The 16,301-nt window shown below is 42.4% G+C and overlaps 1 protein-coding gene across 1 annotated transcript in view; it reads left to right on the forward strand.

Moving 5' to 3' along the window:
• The window catches only part of serinc5 (serine incorporator 5), a 29,219-nt gene extending 12,975 nt beyond the window's left edge, over positions 1 to 16,244 (forward strand). Inside the window, exons 4-13 of the mRNA XM_010876447.5 lie at positions 186 to 364; positions 563 to 645; positions 5,222 to 5,315; positions 10,852 to 11,063; positions 11,491 to 11,583; positions 12,611 to 12,737; positions 12,977 to 13,046; positions 13,246 to 13,282; positions 13,985 to 14,129; positions 14,253 to 16,244. Of these exons, the coding sequence (XP_010874749.2) occupies positions 186 to 364; positions 563 to 645; positions 5,222 to 5,315; positions 10,852 to 11,063; positions 11,491 to 11,583; positions 12,611 to 12,737; positions 12,977 to 13,046; positions 13,246 to 13,282; positions 13,985 to 14,129; positions 14,253 to 14,397 (1,185 nt within the window). The 3' untranslated portion in view covers positions 14,398 to 16,244. The remainder of the gene's footprint in view (positions 1 to 185; positions 365 to 562; positions 646 to 5,221; positions 5,316 to 10,851; positions 11,064 to 11,490; positions 11,584 to 12,610; positions 12,738 to 12,976; positions 13,047 to 13,245; positions 13,283 to 13,984; positions 14,130 to 14,252) is intronic.
• The last annotated feature ends 57 nt before the right edge of the window (positions 16,245 to 16,301 follow it).

Genomic DNA, 16,301 nt, shown 5'->3' on the forward strand with positions numbered 1-16,301 from the left:
CTTGTCTGTCTGAAGACTGAACACAATGTCTCCAATGTCCTCTGGGGGCACACTGGAGCACGTCTCACAGCTGCACTCTCCTCCCGAACTACGAGATAAACACTTCTTATTATCACGTACACATGCATATGTGCCGTACCAGTGTTGATATTGCTACTAGTTGTTTGTTCTCTCTCTCTCTCCAGATCCCATATTATAGTGACCTTTGTTTGAAACTGAATGCTGGTGAGAACTGCTCGACGTTAGTGGGTTATTCAGCTGTTTACAAGGTCTGCTTGGGCATGGCTTGCTTCTTCTTCTTCTTCTTCCTCTTCACCCTACGAGTCAACTCTGCCACCGGATGCCGTGCCGCCATACATAACGGGTATGTGTGTTGTGTCCCTCTGGGTGCTTGTGTGAAAGGCCCTCGAAGAATCTGTACTGTCTAGTAATGTTTACTGTCTCTCTATGTGTACATGTCTCACTCTCTATCTCTACATGCACATTTCTCTCTGTCTCTCTACATGTACATGTCTCTCTCTCTGTCCCTCTACATGTACATGTCTCTGTCTCTCTCTGATAGCTTTTGGTTCCCGAAGTTCCTTGTGTTGATTGCCTGCTGTGTTGGAGGATTCTTCCTGCCGGAGCAGGACATCTTTCTGGAAGGTATATACCCTTTTGTCCCTCCCCTGTTCCAAGTCTTTCTACTCTTCATGCAGTCCTTCTCTGCCCACCCCCAAGTAGGAGCGACCATCTACAGTGTCTCATAAAAAGACTATTCTATCTCCAGTTTCTCATCTACACCTGTATAGTTCCTCTCTACCTGTAAAGCTCATCTATACCTATTGAGCTTGTCTACCCATAGAGCTCATCTTTATCTGTAGTGCTCATTTATAACTGTAGATCTTATCAATACCTCTACTGCTCAATCTGATTTTCATACACCATGGTATCGACATTCCAGGTCTTATTTAATTTGAATAGATTGCCACTAAGCGTATATGATATTCTCTATTAATATACTATATTCGCCAATTTGTTGAGCCAAAGTTTAGTAGAAGGGACTTACCTTTCGACTTAGCACCAGTCGAAAGGTTAAACAGACCTACTCAATCAAGGGTATTTTAATTTATTTTTTACTAGTTTCCACATTTCTAGGGTGTTTTGTTATTTCATAGTTTTGATGTATTTTACAATGTGGAAGTCCCCATGTATTGTTTTTACGATAGTATAATCTGTGTAACATCTGGAATTGTTTCAGACAATGTCTTCACAGCTATAAATGTATTACCAAGTTTCCTCCCTGTCTGCTATAGAGATTCTGGTGCCTAGCCCCTCCTCCCATCTTACCCTGATGGCATCTGTTGGCGCTGATTTCTTACTAAAATGTGCCATATTAATCGCAAGGTTGATTTTGGAGCATATTTATAATCAGCCAATCAAACAAATATGGTCTAGCAAAAAGCAGTTGCTAAACTGAACATCTGTCTTTTCCCTTTGCAGAGTTTAAATTGGGGTGAAAGGTATTGGCTAGTGAGTATTCTAGTGTCCAGGCTCATTAATACATTTAATGAGCTAGTCTGAAATGTTAGAGTGGTGTAAACACGTAGGGCCATTCTACCTGATCATATCATTTGCATGCATGAACAGATGTCACAGCCGGGTCCACATTATGGAGCCTTGAAGAGTACACTTGGCACCTAACGTAGTACAGAGCTCCATGAACAGCCCCGTCCCCCGTCCAAGCAGTGTCCCCCACTTTCCCTCAGGGCCCCAAAAAAAACATCTGCGAAACCATTCTGCCCAGATGGGAAGAAAAAGAGGAGGCACATTCACGTGATCATCTATCTAAAATCCCATTCCATCTGAAAAGTCACACATTGCAAACAAATGATTTGTGTCCAAGACACAAATCCCGAAGAAGCCAGAGAAAGTGCATCTCCCTGTCACCTTTAGCTGACACTTTAACCCCCACCCCCTCTTTCTTTTCCTTAGGGTGTGGCTCCTGTGTGGGTGGTGGTTGGGGGGGGGGTGTATTCATGTGTGTGTACTGTAACACATCTAGTCTCTGTGGTTGATGTGATGAGGACAAACCAGGGCTTATGTAGACACATGGAGCAGAACACGTGGAACAAGACTTTAGATAGTTAGCTGTGCAATTATAATTTTTCTCTTTCACTGACTATCTGTCTTTCTCTCTCACACTCTATTCTCTCACCCCTTAATTGGCAATGGAGGCATTTGTTTGCATTGCCAAAGCAAGTGGAACATACAGTTACAGTATCTCACAGAAGTGAGTACACCCCTCACAGAAAGCGTGATTTTGGACATGAATTTGTGAATTTGGACATTTTCACTTAGGGGTGTACTCACTTTTGTTGCTAGCGATTTAGACATTAATGGCTGTGTGTTGTGTTATTTTGAGGGGACAGCGAATTTACACTGTTATAGGTTATAAGCTGTACACTCACTACTTTACATTGTAGCAAAGTGTCATTTTTTTCAGTGTTGTCACATGAAAAGATATAATCTAATATTTGCAAGAATGTGAGGGGTGTACTCACTTTTGTGAGGTACTGTAGGTCCGGAAATATTTGGATACTGACATAATTTTTATAATTTTGGCCCTGTACGCCAGCACACTGGTCCTGAAATGAAACAACCGAGATGCGATTGAAATGCAGACTTTCATGTTTAATTCAAGGGGTTGAACAAAAATATCATATGAAACCTTTAGGAATTGCAACCATTTTCATACACAGTCCCCTTATTTCAGGGCCTCAAATATAATTGAACAAATTAACAAAATCATGAATAAAATGTTGATTTTTATTACTTTGTCGAGAATCCTTTGCAGGCAATGACTGTTTGAAGTCTGGAATGCATAGACATCACCAAACGCTGGGTTTACTCCTTTGTGATGCTTTGCCAGGCCTGTGCTGCAGCTGTCTTCAGTTGTTGTTTGTTCGTGGGTCTTTCTGCCTTAAGTTTTGTCTTCAGCAAGTGAAATGCATGCTCGATCGAGTTGAGGTCAAGTGATGGACTCAGCCATTGCAGAATATTCCACTTCTTTGCATTAAACTCCTGGGTTGCTTTCACAGTATGTTTTGGGTCATTGTCCATCTATAAAGTGAAGCGCTGTCCAATCAACTTTGCTGAATTTGAGGAGAAAATATATTCCTGTACACTTCAGAATTCATCCAGCTGCTTCTGTCTTCTGTCACAACATCAATAAACAGTAGTCACCCAGTGCCACTGGAAGCCATGCATGCCCATACCATCACACTGCCTCAACTGTGTTTTACAGATGATGTGGTATGTTTCGTATCATGAGCCGTTCCAAGCCTTCGCCATATTTTTTTCTTCCCATCATTCTGGTACAGGTTGATCTTAGTTTCATTTGTCCAAAGAATGCTGTTCCAGAACTGGGCTGTCTTTTTTAGATGTTTTGCCAGACCACGTAAGCAGAGCCGGCCATGAAGTGCAAATGTCTCTTACTGAGTGACTGACTGACTACCCCATATTAAATAGCATAGTGGTTAGAGACACAGACCGCCAAACAAGACGCCCCTCGTTTGAATCTTGTCACAGTCAAAACAAGTTATGCATTAGGATTTGTTTCCTGATTGACAACATTTTGCTGGCTACAACCTTCGGTAGCTATGTTATATAGTAAGCGTAAAATAAAACTGTTTACGGTTATATTGCGACTATTTCTTATGCATTTTCGAGGTACGCATCCGTCCATGCTTTTTGAGTCAGGATAGACAAAAACTTTGCTGGTTATAACGTTCATTAGCTACATTATAGTAAGCCTAAACTAAGACTGTTTATGGTTATATTCCAACTTTTTCTGGTGGATTTTCGAAGTGTACATCCGTGCATGCTTTTTGGGGTAATATAGACCACATTCTCTTGCGCAGTAAAAGAGGAGGGGTTTCCACGATTCTCTCGTCTTTTCACTTGACAAAAAAGTCAGTTATTGTCACCTATATAGTTATTATGTCCGTGTCATTTAAAGTTCATTTTAAGTCTCGTTAGAAATTGCTCAGTTCTTATGACTATTCCAAGTAGTAAGTTAGTAGATACCTGTAAGCCTATTACTTGCTAATAAGCTGTTAAAACGGCCTGTGGCAAAAGCCATTCAGTTCATAGATGCTATTTGTGGTGGAGGTAAACTTAATAAGAATCGTTAGTCAGTTTAACATCATGCTTAATGGTGTCTAGCGAAATATTAAAACTTGGCGTGATGCTATACTGACACTTGGCAAACGTATAGCTCTGTGGCTAAAGATGCAGCTTCTCACGTGGGAGACAAGGGTTTGAATCCAGTGAGGGCAAAACATTTACCACTTTTAATTGCGGGCCGGTTGAACTAGGCTCGCCTGGTTCCTTTTCTGGTTTGGCAACGTCTTATCTGGACTTTCTATTCTTGAGGCTAATGAATGGTTTGCACCTTGGTGAATCCTCTTTATTTGCTCTTGTGAAGTCTTCACATTGTGGAAGACTTGGATAATGATATGCCTACCTCCTGGAGAGTGTTCTTCACTTGGCTGGATGTTGTGAAGGTATTCTTCTTAACCATGGAAAAGATCCTACAATCATCCACCATTGTTTTCTTCTGTGGACGTCCTGGCCTTTTTGTGTTGCAGAGTTCACCAGTGCGTTCTTTTTTTCTCCGAATGTACCAAACTGTTGATTTGGCCACTCCTAATGTTCCTGCTATCTCTCTGACTGATTTTTTATTTTTTTTGCAGCCCAAGGATGGCCTGTTTCACTTGCATTGAGAGCTCCTTTGACTGCATGTTGTGGGTTCACAGCTACGGCTTCGAAATGTGAATGCCACACCTGGAATCAACTTCCTTTAGCCTGCTTAATTGATGAAGAAATAACAAAGGAATAGCACACACCTGTCCATGAAACAGTTTTTGAGTCAATTGTCCAGTTAATTTTGGTCCCTTGAAAAAGAAGGGGCTACATATTAAAGAGCTGTAATTCCTAAACCCTCCTCCAAATTGGATGTTCATAACCTCAAATTAAAGCTGAGAGACTACACTTTAAGCCCATATTCATTATTTAACTGTAACTTCAATATTATTTGGTAAACAGCTAAAATAACAAAACTTGTGTCAGTGTCCGATTATTTCAGGACCTAACTGAAAGTGAGATAAAATAAAAGCAATAGATGCCAGAAGAATATGCCTGCTGTGATTGCCTGACAGATATCTCTCTGACCCAACAGTGTGGAGGTATGTTGGAGCTGTGGGGGGGTTCATCTTCTTGGCCATCCAACTCATGCTGCTGGTGGAGTTTGCCCACAGATGGAACACTAACTGGTGAGAAGAATAACAAGTACAACAAGGCTCTCTTAGTCCTTCTATTTGTCTATATCTATCTATCTGTCTGTCTATCTGTCCTTAGTCCTCCTCTCTATCTATCTGTCCTTAGTCCTCCTCTCTATCTATCTATCCTTAGTCCTACTATCTATCTGTTCTTAGTCCTTCTATCCATCCATCTATCTATCTATATCTATTTATCTATCTATCCATCTTTCCTTAGGCCTACTTTCTATCTATCTGTTTTTAGTCCTACTGTCTGTCTGTCCGTCCTTAGTCCTACTATCTGTCTGTCCTTAGTCCTACTATCTGTCTGTCCGTCCTTAGTCCTACTATCTGTCTGTCTGTCCTTAGTCCTACTGTCTGCCTGTTTTTGCTTAGTCCTACTGTCTGTGCACTGGACCATAGTTTACTATCCAAATTTTGTGTTGTTATTCAAATAGTATTTGGTTGACCGAATTACATGTTTTTAAAAACTAACGATACTACATAACGTGCCAATCAATCAATCAATCAATCACATTTATTTATAAAGCCATTTTTACAACAGCAGTTGTCACAAAGTGCTTTTACATAAACACCCGGCCTTAAACCCCAAGGAGCAAACAACAGTAGTTTTGAATTTCAGTGGCTTGGAAAAACTCCCTAAGAAGGCCGAATTTTAGGAAGAAACCTAGAGAGGACCCAGGCTTAGAGGGGTGACCAGTCCTCTTCTGGCTGTGCCGGGTGAGATATTAAGAGTCCAATTGGAATAATTAATACATTTCTCTGGGCTAAATCCAGAGGCTATTTGATTTTAGACTAGGTCAGAAGTATGACCAGGTGGACAAGGACAGGGACAGCAACGGGCCCCCCAAACCAGGTACTCCGCAGGTGTGGACCAGGACCTCATGTCCTCTTAAAGTTTGAGAAAATGCATTCCTCATATCAACAATGATTTATAGTGGAGAAGGAGAACTTAGTGGGGAAGGAGAACTGACCCAGGCCCCAGCACAATAGTATAGCAGCGTAAGACCTTGGGACTGAGACGGGGGGGTCCTGCGACACTGTGGCCCTACCCGGGGGAGGCGCCGGACAGGGCCCAACAGGCAGGAAATCAATCCACCCACATTGCCAGGCATCAACCAAAGGGACACCCAACAACCGCAACCACCCTGAATGAGGGCAGAGTATTGCCAGCAGAGTACAGCCCAATTGCACAAGGGAGGGCATCCCAGTGGCGACAAGAGCCCACCTGGCAAGACAGCAAGGGTGGACAGTATCAAGCCTACTGGTCACCTTCACGCCCCCGGGCCAGGCTACACCTAATCATAAACCGTGCTGTAGAGATTTGTTTTTAGTAGACACTTGAACATTTGCACTGAGTTTGCATTTCTAACCTTAATTGGCAGATCATTCCACAGTAGTGGAGCTCTATGAGAAAAGGCCCTGCCTCTGGCTGATTGTTTAGAAATTCTAGGTACAATTAAGAAGGACAGGATGTTGTTCTCATGAAACGTCGGCTCAAAAAGTATTCGAGTACTAAATACATTTGTAGTATTCTAATATTCTAATATCGGTGCCCACCTCTACTGTCTGTCTGTCTGTTCGTCTGTGATTAGTCCTACTGTCTGTCCGTGCTTAGTCTTACTGTCTGTCCTCAGCATAAGCACTCAGACAATACACAGACATCCTTCAAACCTACATATACATAATATAACCACAATGATGATGTTGTATGGGTGGCAGGGAGTTATGTGTAGGTTCGTTGAGATAGGACAGAGGAACGTCGGGGGGTTCTAGGGAGGGACAGAGGTGGGGGGGATTAATGTCATGTCGGACTGATTATCTTACAGGGGATTGAGAGCTAAAAAGAGACAAAGGAGAGAGAGACAGAGTCTAGTTTCATACAGTAAAGGGAGGGGTTGGCCAGCGTCCAGTTTGCTAAAAGGAAGCACATGGCCGGGGAGTTCACAACTTCACCCTCTGACACACAGTAGAGATCAGGACAGCAGAGCACCATTTTAGAGGCTGTTTGTCTGTTTTCACTGAGGCCAGTGACCATGCAGCTGTGTCTCTGGGTGTATGTCACAGACTGTGTGTTCCTGTTTCACTAACCTGGTGCAGACCAAAACATTCTCACAAAGATAAAAACTAGAACTGTCATATGCTTGAAAGAATGAATTCCAGCTAATCGCCCAATCTTCTGTAGTTAATTGCAATTAATCGCAACTTTAGAATGATTTTTCTGTTTAAAAAACAGTGCATCATGTTAAAGAAATGTTTTATTGTAAACTATGGACAGTGCTTGACTTTAAAATAAGTGCAGGAGCTGTCTTTTTCCGAGTTGGTCAGTTAGACCAGGGTGTGTCAATGTCCTTACATTTCTACCCTTAAATTACCACAATAAGTGGCAGTATCTATTTATAGCCCATGTAAATCTAAATAGAAAGTTCCTGGTCCCTGATTCAATAGTTCTACCATCTCCAACCATTGTGCTCTTCAAGGCATCAAGTACAATGACTGCTATGTTAGGCTACAGTATGAAGCAGATATCAGCCCCTCTTATCTGGAGAGCTGCTGGGTTGGCTGGCATTTGATCCAACACTGAATCACACCTTTGCTTTTTAATGTATTGTCGTTTTATGTTTAGGCTAAATATGGTTATAATAGTCGTCTTAGACTATTGACACTTTGGGCCCAATTTGGACATTTTCACTTAGGGGTATACTCACTTTGGTTGCCAGCGGTTTAGACATTAATGGCTGTGTGTTGAGTTATTTTGAGGGGACAGAAAATGTACTCACTTCTGTGAGATACTGTATGTACAGACTTAAATCAGGGGAGATCTGTAATGTATTCAGGTCATGGAAGTTGTTTGTTAATAAATTTTTTAGAACATGTTTTAGTAGATATGCAATTGGTGGCGAAATTAAGGCTTACCTTAGTATCAAAAACATAAAATCCTGGGAGTCGCTGGAGAACAGGGTCAGAGTTAGGGGAGGCGCCGCTGAACGTCTTGTCTGCTGTGATAGTGAGACGGGGGGGGGGGGGGGGGGGGGGGGGGGCTCAAAGAGAGGCATTCCTATTGATGACCACCGGGAACAGAGCATCCTATGTATTGACGGATGTTTGCTAACGTGCTGTTAGGGAGGAGGATTCACAGACAAGTGGCGAGCGAACATGATTAACAACATGTATTTATGCTAGTAGTACAGTCAAAATCTTACATAACACTTTAAGTTAGGAGTCAGATTTGGGTTTCAAGTTAAGTTTTTGCATTTAGGTTTTGGAGTTAGGCAGGATAGGAGTTTTTTGGGGGAATAACATTCTTTGTACTAACAAGGAGAGACATTCCTAAAGCGTGTGTGTGTTTGGCTCTACAAAATCTATCATTTGGAAAGTGTAGACAGAATCAAGGAATTGGATTCTATCCTTTAAACAGTACTATGTATGGTATATATTTATATTTATATTTATTTGTAAATAGGAAATAAACTATATCAAACTGTTTAGAAAATTTATTCATTTGTCCAAAGAATTTCTAAGATCTGAACAAAACCAAATATTTCCTGCAGAAATGTCCCTGGAATGCTGTGGATTTGCATGTGTCTGCACTCTGTACAGTGCGGTCATTAGTGGTCTGTGCTGACGACAGCTATCGGCTAATGACAGACATGAAAAGCTTTTCCCAAACACGTACTCCAACAAATGTTAACTAACAAGTCACCTGTATGCCCTTCTGTCATTTTCATCAATCCAATGGCTATTTGTTTCTTAATATCTGTAATAGAATGAGCACAACAGAGACCCTGCTATCCCACAGCCGTCTGTTGCTGATGTGCATTTCAAATTGTCTTGATGTGGTTTTAGCATTGTTGTGGACGTAGAACTTCTTCACATGTTGTTTTAAAGAGGAAAAACAAAAACCGAAAGAATAAAGGGGAAATCTAAAAACAGATAAAATGCTTTGATGTCTGTATCTGTCTGTATGTGTGTCTGTATCTGCATGTGTCCCTGTGTTTGTTTGTGTGTCTTTGTGTGGGTGTGTCTTAGTGTGTGTGTACCTGTGTGTGTGTGTGTTTGAGCGGAGGTCAGGTTGGCCTCAGTACTAGAACTTTGTATCTTCCAGCAACTGTCTGCCTCCATGTACAGTTAAGTCTGGAAATATTTGGGCACTGACATCATTTTCTTCATTTTGGCTGTGTAGGCCACCACAATAGATTTGAAATGAAACAACCGGGATGAAATTGAAGGGCAGACTTTCAGCTTTGATTCAAGGGGTTGAACAAAAATATTGTATGAAACGTTTAGTAATTGCAACCATTTTCATACACAATCCCCTTATTTCAGGGGCTCGAATATAATTGGACAAATCAAAACAATCAAATAAAATATAGATTTTTAATTCTTTGTTGAGAATCCTTTGCAGGCAATGACTGCTTGAAGTCTGGAAAGCATGGACATCACCAAACACTGGGTTTCCTCCTTTATGACGCTTTGCCAGGCCTTTACTGCAGCTGTCTTCAGTTACTGTTTGTTCATCTTTCTGCCGTAAGTTTTGTCTTCAGCAAGTGAAATGCATGCTCGATCGGGCTGAGATCAGGCGATTGTCTCAGCCATTTCACACTGCGTCAACTGTGTTTTACACACAATGTGGTACGCTTCAGATCTTGAGCCATTCCAAGCCTTCTCCATACTTTTTTCTTCTCATCATTCTGGTACATGTTGATCTTAGTTTCATCTGTCAAAATAATGCTGTTCCAGAACTGGGCTGTCTTCTTTAGATGTTTTTTGGCAAAGTTTAATCTGGTCTTTCTATTCATGAGACTTGTGAATTGCACCTTGTGGTGAACCCTCTGTATTTGTTCTCTCCAAGTCTTCTCTTTATGGTAGACTTGGATAATGATATTCCTACCTCCTGGAGAGTGTTCTTGTTGTGAAGGGGTTTTTCTTTACCATGGTAAGGATCCTACAACCATCCACCACTGTTGTGTTCTGTGGACGTCCAGGCCTTTTTGTGTTGCAGAGCCCACCAGTGTTCTTTTTTCAAACTGTTGATTTGGCCACTCCTAATGTTCCTGCTATGTCTCTGATGGATTTTCTTTTTGCAGCCTGAGGATGGCCTGTTTCACTTGCATTGAAAGCTCATTTGGCCGCATGTTATGGGTTCACAGCAACAGCTTCCAAATGTGAATGCCACACCTGGAATCAACTCAGACCTTTTACCTGCTTAATTGATGAAGAAATAACAAAGGAATAGCCCACACCTGTCCATGCAACAGCTTTTGTGTCAATTGTCCAATTACTTTTGGTCCCTTGAGAAAGAGTGACGACATATTAAAGAGCTGTAATTCCTAAACCCTTCCTCCAATTTGGATGTGAATACCCTCAAATGAAAGCTTAGAAAGTTTAAGCCTATATTAATTATTTAACTGTAAACTTGAAAATATTTTGGTAAACAGCCAAAATAACAAAAATATTTCCGAACCTAACTGATTAAAGAAAAATGATAGAATATTTGACCTCTCTGTTTTGTCCTGTCTTCCCCTGGCAGGAGTTCCGGTGTGAAGGACAACCGTCTGTGGTACGGGGCCCTGGCTCTGGTCACGCTGGTGCTGTTTAGCGTGGCCGTAGGAGCTGTGGTGTTCTTGGGTCTGTTCTACACCCACCCTGAGGCCTGTCTGCTCAACAAGGTGTTCCTGGGAGTCAACGGCAGCCTCTGTTTCATTGTCTCCCTCCTGGCGATATCTCCCTTCATACAGAGACGTGAGGACTCATAGAGACACGCTCACAGACACACACACACACAGTGACACACTCACAGAGACACGCTCACAGAGACACGCTCACAGAGACACACTCACAGAGACAACACAGAGACACACTCACAGGGACACACTCACACAGGGACACACACACAGGGACACACACACAGGGACAGACACACTCACACAGGGACACACTCACACAGGGACACACACACAGGGACACACACACAGACACACTCACACAGGGACACACTCACAGAGACACAAACACAGGGACACACTCACAGGGACACACTCACAGGGACACACAGACATACTCACACAGGGACACACTCACACAGGGAAACACTCACAGACACACACACACACACACAGACACACTCACACAGACACACACCCACCCAGTAACGCTCTGTTTCCTCCAGTGCAGCCTAAGTCTGGCCTGCTCCAGCCGGGGGTGATCAGTGTGTATGTCATGTACCTCACCTTCTCAGCCTTCTCCAGTAAGCCCAAAGAAAGTGAGTATTGTTATCAGACTATGTGATCTGCCTTTACAGGCTCTTTAGCAGAATACCACGTTTCTGTGATTGGGTTTCAATGTAACCATTCCACGAACCACCATGCCCACAGCAAGGTGTTGGATAAAGCATTTGATACCCAACCTGGGGCATTGTCAACTGATTCTTTGTATACCTCTACAAAATGCGCAGCGACAATCAATTTATTTGTATCATGTAATTATGGTGTTTGACAGTATAATAGTGGAAGATAGGTTTGGCCACATTCTTTAGAACTTGGAACTCAGTTCTCAAACACCAGACTTTATGCCACATTCAAGACACTAAGAACTGAAATAATAAAGTATGAAAATGTATGCCCTCACTTCTGTCTGAATGAAACCGTCTTAATTTAAATGGCAAAATGGAACATAGAAATATCCAACCTATCTTGTGCTTTAAAACCCACTGTGTTGATATATATATATTTTTAACCAGTGTTCACTTAAAAATATGATGACCTTAACACAGCCTATTGTTTTTCAGTTAGTCCTATGCCATCCAAATGTGTTCATAGCCTAGTAGTCAATATTCCAGGTATTAGGTTGGTTGCTCAAGTAGTGAGTTAGTTAACATGACTTGAATGCAGACTATTATCAAGCAGCCTGTGCACAGTTAAAACAGACCATGACATGACCAGCTCTGCTGGTTTAATACAAACTTTGGCAGCTCTAATGAAAAACATTATCCACCCCTCCATTCGTGGCCCCCTCCCTCCCTCCACCTCACCCTCCCTCTCTCCCTCCCTCCCTCTCTCTCTCCCTCCACCTCTCCCTCCCTCCCTCTCTCTCCCTCCACCACTCCCTCCCTCCCTCTCCCTCCACCTCTCCCTCCCTCTCTCTCCCTCCACCTCTCCCTCCCTCTCTCCCTCCCTCTCCCTCCCTCCCTCCCTCCCTCTCTCTCTCTCTCTCTCTCCCTCCCTCCCTCCCTCCCTCCCTCCCTCCCTCCCTCCCTCCCTCCCTCCCTCTCTCTCTCTCTCTCTGTACAGCGGTGGTGGTTAATGAGGTGAATACAACTGTGTGTGTGTTTCCATTCAACTCTGGATCGGAGAGCGAAAAGGGGATCGTAACAGGAGTTGGAACAGTCATTTTGTTCGGCTGTATTCTCTATTCCTGGTAATACACACAAACACAACTTGTTTTCCCCTGTCCTCAGTTTCTAGTCGAGCTCAGGGAGGCAAGGAGCATTTCTGTTCAGACTATTAAGGTGTTCCCCTGTGGAGATCTGGAGCTGTTCTGAGAAATGTGTTGACTTGGCAGAGGAGGGGATGTGCATGATTGGCTGGGAGACTGTAGTGAGGCTGTACACATGATTCACATTAAGCTCAGATGTATGTGTGTGTGTGTGTGTTTAGTTTGACATCCACCACCAGGCGGAGCTCTGCAGCACTTCGTGTGTGTAGGAACAGCGTGCCGGAGACAGAGGTAGGACCATCCATACGTGCACACACACACGCACACACACACACACGCACACAAAGGGGTGGAACAGCCAAAAGACAGGAACAAGGCAGTAGATAGCTTGGGTAGGGATGTGTTTAGAAAATCAAAGACAGAAGGGATACAGGACTGTAGGTGATTGGTTGATACAGTCCTCATGTACTAACTGGCCTTTCTCCTGCAGAGAGCTCGCTGCTGTTTCTGTTTTGGAGATGACACAGGTAAGCACGCGTCTCTCGCTCACTGCTCCCATTCGACAGGAAATAGCATGTCTCCCTGTATTGTACTGTACCTCTACTAGGGAATTGTGTTCTTACATATTTTCACATACACTAACAGTAACATAGAGGCGCTGAAACTCCATTGGTCAGTGAACAGAGATGATGTCACTGTTACCAGGAGGTGACTATGACGTGGTGTTGTCGAGATGGGCCAGTCAGATGTGGTTAGAATGCACTAAAGCCTGCAGCTGCCCTCTGGTGGGGGGAAAGCATCACTGCAGCCAGTGGCTTAACACAGTGGAATGTATTTACAGAGAAATATGCATGTTAAAACACCAAGTGTGCAGTGAAAAACAACACAATGGAAGTAAAAAACAATGTAGCCCTTCTCATTGGATATACTGGTTGTCAAATAGTTTTCTGCCTTGCACAGAGAAAAAACACAAATGGACATAGAACAGGAACCAGGAAAAAAAAATGTACTGGCTAGAGAACAGTTTATTATTATAATTAAGATGATCTCAACAAAAACATACACCTGATATGACTATGGATATAATGCTGTAACAATCTCTTTGGTTGGTTGTGTTGTCCATATGACTATCTATATAATGTTGCAACAACCTCTTTGGTTGGTTGTGTTGTTCATATGACTATGGATATAATGTTGTAACAACCTCTTGGGTTGGTTGTGTTGTTCAGATGACTATGATGAAGAGAAGACTGGAGGAGGCCAGAATGTAATGTATGATGAAACAGAGGGGACCGTCTACAGCTATGCCTACTTCCACTTTGTCTTCTTCCTGGGTTCACTCTATGTGATGATGACTGTCACAAATTGGTTCCAGTAAGTATGGGGGGAACCCTGACCAGGGTTGGGGTGAGGGCAACTTGAACGTGTGTTCAACAATGAAGGTAGTAAAAGTTGTGTATAACAATAATGATACACTGTGTATGTGTTTTCTTGCAGCTATGACAACCATCAGATAGAGAAGTTGCTGGATGGCAGTTGGTCTGCGTTCTGGATCAAGATGGCTTCGTGCTGGTTCTGTCTTTTCCTCTACATCTGGACCCTGGTGGCCCCCATGGTTTGCCCCAAACGCTTTGAGGCCTAACACACACACACACACACCTATAAGCCCAGCACTACCTTCAAGATGTCTACATGGGCTTTAAGTGTTGCCTTTTGTTTTTAGTGTTTTTTTCTGTGAGTTATGAATATGACACATGTTTAAGCTATTGTTGCCTTGAAGGCAGTTGATGTCTTTTTTTTTTTTTCCTAAAATGTATGCAGGGCTTAAAACAGACTGACTCTTGGGGGTGCCTTAAACAACGGGCTGGACTAATTTTCATATTCAGTGAAATCTGTGGACTGGACTGATGTTGGTTCTGTTCATATAGTTCTTTATGGGGGCTGTCCATGGTCATGTGCAAGTCTTGGTGGGAGTCATGGGAGTGCCCAGGGCCTCTAAGCACCAGTCTTATTTGAACCCAGTTTACATGTTTGCTTTCATGTGGGATTTCCAAACACATTTCCTATGGACCCAGACTTCCATGTTGTTCTGTTATTCCCATGAAAAGCATTTTTTTCTCAGGCTCACATATCAGCTGGAAGCGTCTCCCTTGCTTGTTATTGCGCCCTTTTGTAGAAGATGTTTTCTATGCAATTAAACAAGCGGTTTGGATTTGATTAGCCTGTGTTTAGGCCACATGATGATGGTAACCATGTTCATTATGAGTAGATAGGATCGGTAATGTCAACGCTCCCTTTGAGCGACAACTTCTTTTGAACTATTGTGTCGTTTTTTTTTACACAAACATTTCTTGTACAGTTTTGTGTTTTCCAAATAAGGTTGTCTGACAGATAGAAGACTTGGGATCAGATAGTCAATACTGATGAATGAAGGGAGGAAGGCAGAGCTGCAATTTGTGAACAAATTTAAAACCATTTGCCAAAGGTAGATCTCAGAAACAAGGAATGGACACACTCAAGTTCTGCCTTCTGGTAATAACTGCCACTGTTGTCCAACTCCTAGTCTCCAGAGACTTGCATGCTGTGCCTTCTCTGTTGTTACTTTATCTGGTCCTGTGATAACAGCAGGATGAAGGCATACAGACCAGAATGGACCAACACCTTAGTCTGCAGTATATGTTACTCAAAACTGGTTTTTGATGTCCTGAACCAATAAGACTAGACTTAAACTAAGCAATACAAAGAATCTCCAGAATTCCTTGTCTTTCAGATATTATGCTCTTTTGCTGTCATACTTACCATTCTACAGTATATAACCCCTTTGAAACTAATTGTATTTATAAGCTTTGATTTAACATACTGATATTTGGTAAAAAAAATAAAACTGGATATTTAAGATCTCTTTTTAAATAGCTTTCAGATTAGCTAAATATCAGTGGTTTGTTGAGTTGCATATTCATATAACCCTATGAGCCGGCCGTTTAATGAAGAGTTTGTTCATGCATATTTATACCATTATTACATACCAACTATGACTTTAGTTTGCTCACCAGTGTTGTTGAAGGGATTAAGCCTGTCAGGAAGCATGTGGAGTCAATTCATTCCCTGGTGTCACAGAGGGAATCAGACCTCAACAGCTGAAAGCTGCCATATCCACGTATCATCAGGTTAGTTTTATGTCCTGGCTGCTGTAGCTCAGCCAGATAGACATGGTGCTTTACCCCATCAGGTCAGTCTCATTGAACCGTTAGGCTGTCTGTTACCACACCTGACATGATGTTCTTCTGTTTCCTGTTGTGGAGATGACCACTAGGCGTGTGTGTACAAGAGAGTGAGAGGTATGCAAGTGTGTTTTATTGATTTGCACAGGGGTTTTTGGTCTGGAGAAAATGTTGCGTATTTGTATTTTCAAATATTCCTAATAATTATCTGTATGACACCATTAGATTGTGTCCTGAACAAAAATAAATAAAACAGCCTGTGATGTCATCTTGACTTTGTGTTTACGTATAATAACCTCAACCTTACTGAGTCTTGGGGAAGAAA

The sequence above is a fragment of the Esox lucius genome, chromosome 13 (genome assembly GCF_011004845.1).
Source record: "Esox lucius isolate fEsoLuc1 chromosome 13, fEsoLuc1.pri, whole genome shotgun sequence".
Lineage (NCBI taxonomy): Eukaryota > Metazoa > Chordata > Actinopteri > Esociformes > Esocidae > Esox > Esox lucius.